Here is a 12,178-nt window from a genome sequence, read left to right as displayed (position 1 = left end):
TGAAAGAGTGGGGACCTTGTCTGTCTTCCTCACTGCTGTATCCCCAATAAAACACTATCTGGAACATAATAGATACTAAAAAGATGCTGGTTGGTTGGATGGATGGATGAATGGATGTAGTGAGTGAGAAAGAGCAGAGGAAAGGATGGGCAAGAAAAGGGAAAGAAAGGGAAGGGAGAGGAATTAAGAGACAATAACTAAAATTTGGACTTGAGGGTGGATCTTAGCTAGAGTGGCAGTGGGTTGGAAAAGAAAGAGTTAATGTTAGGACTATGGCAGAGGTAAAACCTCCAATTAATTACTGTTTACTTTGGTGGCATGCAAAGAGGCATGAAAGGGATTCCAGTGTTTCTGATGTGCCCTCGTGGGAATTATGAAACAGCGAATGAGGAGAGAGAAGGAACAGCTTGTTCAGGGGCATTGAATGTGTGTGTGTACTTATTGGCATAAATGTTTAAAGAAATGTCATTCTACTTTCATTTATCTCAGTGGTATATACCTGTATACATTTATTGCCTACTTTTACTTCAGTCAAGAATATAATAAGCCAATGATTTTAGAAACTGCAATGTTATATGTTAAAATCTTTGAAAATATAAGTCTGAAACAATTTCAAGTAAATAAATATTAGTAAGAAAACATTTAAATTCTGGCTCATTTTCTGACCTGCAAACACTTGAATTAAGAAAACTAGTTAATGTAAATATTTAACTAAATTTTCCTAATGTGATTTGTGAGTGTTGGAGCACTCACAGCTTTATATTCAGTGCAGCAAACAATTCTTGGATATCTATATTGAACAAGATACTGAATATTCTATATATATAAAAGGCTAAGTGACTGAGCATACATCCATCTGACCAACCAACTGGCTGGTACATATGACATGCACTGGCAATTTAAAAACAAACGTTGACTTGTGCATGCACAATACATATTAAAATATTTTGTATTTTAATTTTATAATACTATATTATATATACTATTTTGACATGTAATTTTTTGCAGTAATGCAATTACCCCAAGAATCTTTCTTCTAATTTCCTTTCAATGTGCATGAATCCATGCACCAGGCCACTAGTTGATACATATCTCTCATATTTTACTACTTCTTAGATTTTATTTCCAGAATAGAGTCATTTTTTTTTCATTTTAGTTAGTATAGATAGTTAATACCAATATTGAAAGAAACTGGGTTACTATGTAATACCATCATTTGGCAGTATACACATATCTGTCTAATTTTAGCAAGGTATAAAGTGACATCTCATTGTTGGTTAATTTGTATTTCTCTGATTATTAAATGAATTAGAACATCTCTTCATTTCAGGTATCTGGCATTCAGGTCATAATTTGCCCCTTGGTCTAAAGTCTACCTTTGTATTTGGTGTTAGATAGGATTCTAGGTGCCTTTTCTTCCTCCCAGAGAGGAAGGCAATTTTTACCACACTAGCCACTAAAGTATACATCTCCTCATTGATTTGTAGTATCTCTTTTTTTGTGTATTATGCCCTCAAGGTACATGGATATGTCTCTGAACCTCTGTTCTGATTTGTTAGTCTTTTTATCTGTTCTTGCAGCAAGGCCACATTTTATATCCCTATGATTTTGTGATACAGGCAAACCTCACTTTATTGTGCTTCACGTTATTGTGTTTCACTGATGTTGCATTATTTTACAAACTGAAGGCAAACCCTCCACCAGCAAAAAAGGTTATGACCTGCTTTATTGCAATACACACTTTATTGCAGTGGTCTGGAACCAAACCCACAATATCTCTGAGGTATAACCTGTATTTCTCAATATCTGATAGGGCTAGGTCCCTCTCCTTTTTGTTTTTTACTCGGGGTTAACATTGCTATTCATGGGTATTGATTCTTTCATGTAAATTTTTAAAAATATCTACTGAGTTCCTAAAAAAATATAACTATGATTTTAATTGGGATTTAATTGAATGTAGAGGTTAATATGAAAAGAATTGGCATATTAAATTAATCCATCTAAGAACATTAATATATCTTTATTTATTCAGATCAACTTCTATCTTTTGTTAGAGGTTTAAAATGTTTTTCTCCATAGGAAGGTTATATTTTGATTAAGTTATTTCCTAACCTCATTATGCTGTGGTTATCGTGCATTGTATCTCTTTTGACTACATTGTTTAGTTTTATTGCTGTAGAGAAATGCTGCTAAGTTTTGTATGTTGAATTTATAAAAGATTACAAAACAAAAACACTGGTTCTTTGCAAAGTTAATAAGATAAATACATTACTAGAAATCTAATTAAAAATGAGTTAAGGCAGAAAAGTAAAATATAAAACAAACTAGAAAAAATAACCCAGCTGGTGTGGGTCAGTGGTTGAACTTTTACACAGGAACCAAGAGGTCAAGGTTCAATTCCCAGCCAGGGCACATGCACAGGTTTGGGCTTAATTCCCAGTGGGGGCATGTAGGAGGCAGCCAATCAATAATGTTTCTCTCTCATCAATGTTTCTACCTCTATCTCAGTCCCTTCCTCTCTCTTTAAAATCAGTAAAAACATATTTTTTTAAAAGAAAAAGGAACCACAGATCCAATAATACAGATAGGGTAAAGAATTATTAAAATAACATAGTTTTTAACAGCTATATATTTCTAAATATAAATATCAAAATTAGCATAAGAAGAAAGAGAAAATATGAATTGGACAATAAGTATTTTTAAACCATTAAAATATTAAGTACTCCTCTCCCCAAAGAACTCCAGGCCCAAATGGGTTTACAGCTATCTCCCAAACTTCCAAGAAACAGTAAGTTCTTATTTTATCCAAATTATTGCAGAAAATGGAAAGAGTAAAAGCTGGGGGCACAGCTTATTTACCAAGGCCAAAGTAATCTTGCTGCTAAGCAAGGTACAGACTACACAAGAACAGAAAAGTGCAGGCTCATTACCTTATGCATGTTATCCTAGGTATGCAAAGATAGCTCAGTATCAGAAGGAAGTACGGCTGTGTGCCAATAAAACATTATGGATGCCTAAAATTTGAATTTTATACAGTATTCATTGATCATGAAATAGTATTCTTTCTTTGATTTTTTTTCAACTGTTTAAAAGTATAGAAATCATCTTTAGCTGTCATGCCGTACAAATACAGTGGTGGGTCAGATTTGACCTGCAGAGTGTAGTTTGCCAAATCCCTGATCTAACTACAACAGTGATAGAATCAACACACTAGTAAAACTAAATTTGCCTTAACCTTTATATTTGCTTTCTCTTAGGAAATATGAGGAGGAAATCAAATCCCTTTCCTTGGTACACCCCTGCAGGCATGTCGTGTTGCTGTATATTGACACCAACTCAGCCATATTGCTTTCCCCACCAGTCTTCACTAGCCCCTTAATACCTTTGGGATCTTTTCTTATTCCCAATTCATTCCTTCTGCCATTGATCATATTGCAAGTGCCTAACACGTATCATTTATTCCAAGCACCCTATTCCACTTCTGTCTTCCTTATTCTCACATAGCTTAGCCTCATATTTCACCAAGAAAATAATGTTCATAATGTTTGTAATTTTTCAGCTGACTATTGTTCAACAAAATACATCTTAAAGTGAATGAAAACTAAAGCACAAATTGGGGAAAGTATTTGTGATCATATATAAATATGTAAGATTAATATCCAAACTGTATACTTTTAAACCCTATTAATTAAATAAGAAAAAGATGACCCAATTGCAAAATAGACAAAAGATTTGACAAGCATTTTATAGATGCAGAAACTTTAATTGCCAGTAATGTGAAAACGATATCAGTCACATCAGGAAAATGCAAATTAATCACAGAGATAACACTTCTCACCCACCAGGTTGACAAAATTTTAAAAAACAGAAGGTAAGTATATGGATTCGTAACTGGAATATACGTAAATTGGCACAACTACTTTGGAAAATAATTTGGCATTTTCTAGAGAAACCAGTGATTACATGTGTGTGCCAGGTGTTACATGCAAGGATGTTCACAGAAGCAGTCGCTGTGCTTTGGTGCCATAATTAAGTAAAATAAGGGTGACTTGGACACAAGCATCATGATACTGCGACAGTGGATCTGATAACTGAGAAGGTCACTTAAGTGGCTGATGCCCAAAAAGCACCTGCAGTGTAGAGATGCTAGACAAGGGAGATTTCCAAGTCTGGGCGGAACAGCAGGAGATCTCATCACACTGCTCAAATGGGCATGCAGTTTAACCTATGAATTGTTTATTTCTGGAATTTTCCATTTAATATTTTCAGACCACAGTTGACCACAACAAAGAAAGAGAAAACATAAAACAATATATATTTTTTTTACTAGTACATACATACAGATGTATGTGTATGCAGTAGCTGAAACCACAGCAAGTGAAACTGTAGATAAAGGGAACTTATATGTATATGGCATATAACTGTTTTCATCATGTTAAAATTAAAACATTATGGATGAGTCAGGGGTCTCTTGAGTAGCATTCCTAAACCAGTGCTCTTCACAAATGTAATCCTATTTTCAGTTTGATTATGTAACCCCCAGATTTTTGCTTCTACATTACATGCATGCATACATACATACATGTACATGTGTGCCTACATGCATACACATGCATCTATAATAATAAAAGAGTAATATGCTAATTAAACCAGACGTCCTTCTGGACGAAGCCAGGCCGAAGGGAAGCCCAGGTTCCGGGTGCCTGCTGGTGGCTGGAGGGAAGCCAGTCCGGGTCCCGGGTGCCAGAGGGAAGCCGGTGCTGGCAGCCGGGGGAAGGAAGGCCTACTCTTGCACAAATTTCATGCATCAGGCCCCTAGTATGTATATATGTACTAGTAAAGAATATATTGTTTTATGTTTTATCTATCTTTATTGTATAAATTGTATGTTTTAGGTTTTTTCTTTGTCAATTTATATAGATTTATATTTTTCTTCTGAATAGATTTTTCTGTCAAGTAATTATAAATTTGGTGTCCACAAATAATTTATCTCTGTTCTTATCTACACTAATAAAAGAGAAACATACAAATTGACCATACCTCTGCTACGCCCACAAGCCATGCCCACCAGCCAATCAGGAGCAAGTATACAAATTAACCCAACCAAGATGGCTGCGGCCACAGAGCGAGCAGGAGGCTTGGGTTTCCCCGGCAATGGAGGAAGCCAAGCTTCCCGCCCGCTCTGGCTGACCCTGGCCTCCACTCAAGGCTACAAAGTTTCAATTATAGAAGATAAATAAATCTCAACAAAATTGGCGGCAGCCACTGAGCTGGAGAGAGCAGGAGGCTTGGGTTGCCCCCGGTGATGGAGGAAGCCAAGCTTCCTGGCCTGCCCTGACCTCCGCTCAAGGCTACAAAGTTTCAATTATAGAAGATAAATAAATCCCAGATACCAGGGCCTCTGCTTGGGTCACCGGAGGCCCCTTGCCCAGGCCGCCCCACACCCCAAGGCAACCCCCACCCTGATCTGGGACATCCTTCAGGGCAAACCAGCTGGCCTCCACCCATGCACCAGGCCTTATCCTATCTAATAAAAGAGTAATATGCAAATTGACTGTCACTCCAACACACAAGATGGCTGCCCCCATGTGGACACAAGATGGCCAGCAAGGGAGGGCAGTTGGGAGGGACTAGGCCTGCAAGGGAGGGCAGTTGTGGGTGATCAGGCCAGCAGGGGAGGGCAGTTGGGGGCAATCAAGCCTGCAGGGGAGGGCAGTTAGGCATGACCAGGCTGGCAGAGGAGGGAAGTTGGGGGCGACTGGGCCTGCTGGGAAGGGCAGTGGGGGGACCCAGACCTGCAGGGGAGGGCAGTTAGGGGTGACCAGGCATGCAGGGGAGGGCAGTTAGGGGTGACCAGGCATGCAGGGGAGCAGTTAGGCATAAATCAGGCTGGCAGGGGAGTGGTTAGGGGGTGATTAGGTTGGCAGGCAGAAGCAGTTAGGGGCAATCAGGAAGGCAGGCAGGCGAGCAGTTGGGAGCCAGCAGTCCTGGATTGTGAGAGGGATGTTCGACTGCCTGTTTAGGCCCAATCCCGGGATCGGGCCTAAATGGGCAGTCGGACATCCCTCGAGGGGTCCCAGATTGGAGAGGGTGCAGGCTGGGCTGAGGGACACACACCCTCGTGCACGAATTTTGTGCACCGGGCCTCTAGTTTCTATATATTTGACCATTCTAGGATATGTAGACAGCTTTTCTAGGAAAATAGTTTTAAGGCCATCTCAATCTATTAGATGGCATTCTATAATTTAAATATTTCTTACTTTATGATTTCCAAATGTGCTTTTAAAATCATCCACTTAGATACATTATTATATATGCTGGGTTAATAAGGTCAAGTGTTGAATCAGATGGGTCTGAGGCTTCTTGTAATGGTGATTCTCTCATTCTTGGAAGTGCACATTATCTAAAAATCTTTTCTGAAACATCAAGTTCATCTTCTGTTTTTATTAGATATCACCATAGTGGTCTCCAAATAACCTTAATAAGCAATTTTATATGCTAGATTGTAAAATGAAATCGTTAAATATCCTGATATTTTATGACATTTAAGAATTAATTTATTTACTGAAAGAAATAAAATGATTAATATTAAAATGAATAATTTAGAAGTTACATTAAATTGTGTAGTTTTTGTATTATCATTTGTAATTATCAATGTATTGTTATATATATTTATAAAATGCTGATGAATTATGGCCAACTCAATGCCCAGATGAGAGATTATGTACAATAATGAGTTATTTATTTTTATGAACATATTTTGTGTCAAGCAACATGTAGCATAAATGTATTTTGTGTTGAATAGAAAAGCCTGTTTTTAAGTTAACTGGGTAAATGTGGTATGATAAAGTGTAACTTTTACCAATCACATGGAAATTCCTTCATAGAAAATTTATAAAATGAGAATGATCAATGACTAACTCAGTTTTGATGAAATGAAAAGAGATCTTAAGTTAAAGCCATGCAGTGTGCTCTAAAATGAACGAATGTGCCCTTTTGTTTCTCTCCCTCCTGTCTCATCCAGGTGCAGCAGTAGCAGGCATTTACCGAGTAGCAGGGAAGAACATGGCCCCTTTGGAAGCCCTGGTGTGGGGCGTAGGACAGACTGTACTGACATTGATCATCTCCTTTTCAAGGATCCTCGCCACACTTTGAGGTTTCTGTGGAAATGTCTGACCTTACATAAGGAAACAGATGTACAGATCCTCTGAAAATGGCATTGTTAGGAAGTGGGAATTAAATTATACAGGAATCCTGGAAAGAGCAGGTCCGAGCATAAGGCCTAGAGCTGTGTGGAAAGATTGCCCTCTGGTGTTCAAGTGATTGCACTACCGCACTGCACCTTACGTGCCTCCATCCCAGGCAAGGCGAATTACACTATGAGAAGCTACAAGAAAAGGCACCTTGTTTAGCTGCCAATCAGGTTAACATTGGTGTTGAATCATTGTTTTTAACAGTGTTGTGTTTAAGTTACAGGGACATTTTGAAGAATTGATATATGTGCCAAACTCTCTTCTTTTTTTATAAATTGGTCATGTGACAGTTTGCAAGTGTAGATGTAGATGAGACAAGTGCTGTGAACATGTTTGACATGAATTCAGGTCACGTAGTGAGACTTTGTAACTCTAAATCCTGTGTGAGTGCCGAATACAGAATTGTTTACTAGGAGATAAATTATTTTATTTTTAATGTTGAACTTTTCTGGGATTTAGGGCTTTAATATGGTTAGGCATTATTGTTATTTAATTTATGTGGAAAATAATATTAATGGAAAACTAGCTAAACTCTTTTAAGGACTCAAAGTAGATCTATAGGGTGCATCCTTTTCATGCACATAAATAATACTTTTAATAGTTTCCCTCATACATAAATGTTCTATTGATATTAATTAAAAAACTTTATGGGTAACACACATTGATTGTAGTTCATGTCATAAAAATATTATTTGGAATTTTTCTTATAAATTTTGTTAGAAAACAAGTCTGAAGTGCATGTTGCATTCTTTGACCCTCTAAAGAAAGTTTTGCCCTGTGTCTCAACTGGAGAAAACATCTTCACAACTGTTCCTCAGTGGGGTTCTATGACTTGTTGCCTATGTCTTGATTTTTGACAAAGTGTAAGTAGTCTTTAATTCTGGAGTATTATCTATATTTAAAGAGTGGCCTAAATTAGGCTGTGAAAACAAAAAGCCTCATTTGTAGATAAGTAACAGTAAGTTATCTAGGAAGATTAATAAACTGTCTTACTTTGGATATGTGGTAACAAAATTTCACTAAATAAGAATTGAGGAATTTAGTAAATCTGGCAGTCCATCTCAGTGTATTAAAACAGCACTGAAATACATTTGAGTGATTCATTTTAGTTGTTCAGTTCTTGATTTATGCTGTTATTTAAGTTTATTAGAATGTGATGGCATTTATTAGAAATGAAAAAGTCCTTCGTATAAAATATTTTAAGAGATTTTGGCAACATATACTTGTGTTTAAGACTACAGGAAGTAAGGGAAACAGACCTGCTTGAACTTCTCTCCTACTGACATTTTTAAAAACCAGGTACAATTATAAATGTTCTCGCTCAAAGGAGTGCCATTGTAGAGAATGTGAAGTGAAGGGCAGTCCAGAAAAACAGTCTGTGTGCTCCAGCCTCACTGCTTTAGAACCTGGCTGGGAAACAAGTAGGTTTCTATTAGGTCCCATTCAAATTTAAGGCCTTTGCTACTACACACGCCACTTTTCCTTCACAAAAAAAAAAACAGTGAGGAGTTGGTGGGGGAAGGGGAGCTACTTTTACCAGTAGGAAAGCCAATTTGGGGGATTTTCTAATTCTGTGGCTTGGAAATTTTTAATAAAACAACAATTAGCATCTATGCACTTAGAGATCTTTAAAGTAAATCTTAAAATTGATTTTAAATATGTATAACCCTGAAATTAATTTCATGTGTTCTTTATATTTTTGATGTTTTCCAAATTAAATTTAGGCATAAGTTTTCCAAATCAATTTGATTTCTCCTTTTCTGTTAGTCTTGAATTCATTGTTCTTTCTTTACTTTGGCAATTCTGTCAATAATTTAAAGTGTTTGTATTCTTTGAGAGGAATTACCAACAACATATTGAAGATGTACAAAATGAAAATTTTTAACATATGGTTATGTTGTGATTTACGAAAGTTATCATGGAGAGGTAATATGGAGCGTATGGTTCAGAATCAAAAATTAACCGGAAAATAACTTGGTACATAAATATGTGAATGCGTGGACCAAAGAGATTTAAACTCCCGTTTTTACTCTTAGAATGGAAGTATAATTTGATTATTAATAATTAGTTTATAGAGTGTCCTAATCTCATTATTAAGTTGCTTTATGTTATGAAATGTGTGTGTGTGTGTGTGTGTGTGTGTGTGTGTACTCTTAACTTGTAGGGGAATTTTTTGTTTTTTGCTGTTTTCAGCTCTTTCCATTGGGATTTTGTGCAACTGTCACTCTTTTGATGTTTTGAAATATAGTTGAATGGTGTGCATTGATGAAATTGTCTTAATAGATATTTCTGTGTTGAGATTTTTTAAAAGTGGTTTTCCTACAGATACAAGAAACGTGTAATGATATATATCCACATACACCTCTATATCATTATATACGTCCACACAAAGCTGCCAGGTATGAACGCAGTCTAGCTGGAAAGCTTCTGTTCCGGGAACACATACATGCTCTAGTGGAGAATTTGTTCAGCTGAATGACCTTTTAAATGGGTTTTAGGATGTTTGAGATTTTTTAATTTGGGGAGGTTGTTCTTGGTTTAATAGTGCTGGAGACCCTTGTTTTTGATATGACAAAAGCTCTTATTAATGTATTTGCTCCTTAAAATGTGTATGTGATTAGCAGTAAACTCTCTTTGATTAAAGCAGGAAGGACAGAGGAAAGCATCTGCAGTTTATACATCTTATTTTTTTTAATGTATAGTAAAGTATTGCTGACAATGAAATCAGTTCCCCAAAGAAGAGACTCCTATATGCCCAAACTAGTTATTACTTAACATCCTGGTTAGAAATGCCCATAGGCCAGAGTTTAGTCAGGGGACCTCATCTATACTATAAATAACGCTGAAAACCTTTAAATGAAGGAGGTGCAAATAATCTGCCCATAGGATGATTCCGTGGGATGTCTAGAATAAGGAAAGTCCTGAATGATGGCTATATTCAGTGCTTGCAGCTTAATTATTCTTACTGTAGATCTCGGTGTTTACCAAACAGTGTTATAGTTTGTTACCCAATGTACTAAGTGTTTGCACCCTTTAGTATTTCCACTCCCCTAAAAAGTGTAAGGGTTTAATTTTGCTTTAAGTGAGAAATAAAGAAATGAGCTGCCCTGTATATCATGTATTTGTGATGTAAGGAACAGGGGTAATTTAAAATCAAAGAACATTGTTGGAAAAAGTCTTTAGAGAACTTTAATTAAGGTGAGGAGAGTGGGGCTGACATGTTAACATGCCCAAGCAGACACGTACACACCAACTAATTCAATTGTTTAAATATTTTTGATGGACCTACTATGTATGTACAAAGCTGTATGGAGTATTTTCTATAGGAAGTACAAGGATGACTAAGATAGGATTCCTGCCCTTGAGTTCACCAAAAGCTAGCAAGATGGTTTTAAATCCTAAAAAGACCAGAACAACATTTTGCTTCCTGATTCTAGTTGAGAGTTCAAGTCTTTCTCTCGACCCCACCACCCCAAATTCTGATTTTCCCAGTTTATCCACAAAATGGAATTTCAGTAACTGAGTTACCATCACTGTGACAGAGTGATGAGAATACTAGACTGTAAGCCAGAGACATAAATGTGAACCCAGGCCCTGTTGCTTGTCGACTTTTTGTTCATGAATGGCAAAGCAGTAAATGTTCGACAGTAAATGATAGTCAGTCAGTAGAATTTTTAAAATTACATTTTGCAGTGCTATTTAATAATGTTGTTTTGTAAAATACATTTGTTTTCTTTCATTTCCACATTTTGTCTACATGTATTTTAAAAAGGAAAATTAAAATAACCCTTACAATCTTGCTTCCTTTACCTCCTCTTTACCTCTTTATTTTTAAGATCAGCAGATACTTATCTAGGAGCATTTTAGGGGTTGGAGGTGGTAGAAATGGCCAGAGCAAGCAGGATTAAATTACACATTGTGTTTACCACTGGTTAAGATAGAAAAAGGTAGAGGTAGCCAATATTTACTCCTTTACCTTATCCTGCTACTTTCCTTGAATTCATTCAACCAACATTCATTGAATCTCTACTACATGCAACTTACCATGTGTTTAAGGGATGAAGTGTCTCCTCTTCTGCCCCATGGGTTTGGCTTCACAGCGCAGTGCAAATTCTATAGGGAAACAAGAGCGTATACCAAGTCCATCCTTCATGGACCAAGGTGCTTCGCTACTGTTCATTTGCTTTTACTTAAAAAGAAATAGTGTTATTTTACACTTATGTTCATTTTATAATTCAAGAAGTAACAAGATGCTAAGAGTATTTTCTCAAACTATTTCACTTTTGCTATTACAATTTTTTCTCTCAGAAAATCGTAATCGGAACCTCTTCAAAGAGTTATTTGTTTTTAAGATATGAAGAATGCAGAAAGTTATTGAAGAAATTCAAGTAGGCCTAGATTGCAGAGAAGCTTGGCAATACTTGAGTAACTGGGTAAATTGCTGTTTCTTTTCATAATCGAAGTGAGACTCTCAGTGATTAAAATTGACTACAAATCAATTTTAATTTCCCTCAAGGGTCATTCCTTTTTGTAACATCTTAGAGAAAGACTCTCCAGGATAACAAGGACATTACTTAGTTAAAAATGATGAAAAATTTCAAACATGTGGTAGCATTTTGTAGCAGAGGGAAGTTTAAAGATAGGAAGACATTGGATGGGTGACACGCAGAACAAAGGCTTATCATGAATACTCAACATTCTGTGAACAATTTCCCCTTGTGTTAAGAATATAAACTACACTGTATGCATATGTGTCCTGCATGTTTCCAGAATGTGGGGTTTCTTTACCTGTGAGACAACTTCCCTTTGAAATCATTATTACTTGTGTGTGTGTGTGTGTGTGTGTGTGTGTGTGTGTGTGTGTGTGTGTGGTGCTGGTAGGTTTGCCCTTTTAACTTAAGGATCTCTGTTCAGTGTAGGAATAC

The 12,178-nt window shown here is 36.6% G+C and overlaps 1 protein-coding gene across 1 annotated transcript in view; it reads left to right on the top strand.

Annotated features, from left to right (window-relative positions):
* TMEM170B (transmembrane protein 170B) overlaps positions 1-11,013 on the top strand; it is a 35,029-nt gene extending 24,016 nt beyond the window's left edge. The window contains exon 3 of the mRNA XM_080657406.1: positions 7,025-11,013. Within this exon, the coding sequence (XP_080513532.1) occupies positions 7,025-7,155 (131 nt within the window). The 3' untranslated portion in view covers positions 7,156-11,013. The remainder of the gene's footprint in view (positions 1-7,024) is intronic.
* Positions 11,014-12,178: the final 1,165 nt, after the last annotated feature.

This window comes from Plecotus auritus (genome assembly GCF_963455305.1).
Source record: "Plecotus auritus genome assembly, chromosome: 2".
Taxonomy (NCBI): domain Eukaryota; kingdom Metazoa; phylum Chordata; class Mammalia; order Chiroptera; family Vespertilionidae; genus Plecotus; species Plecotus auritus.
Note: the sequence above shows the minus strand (reverse complement) of the source record. Positions and strands in the feature narration are given on the sequence as shown.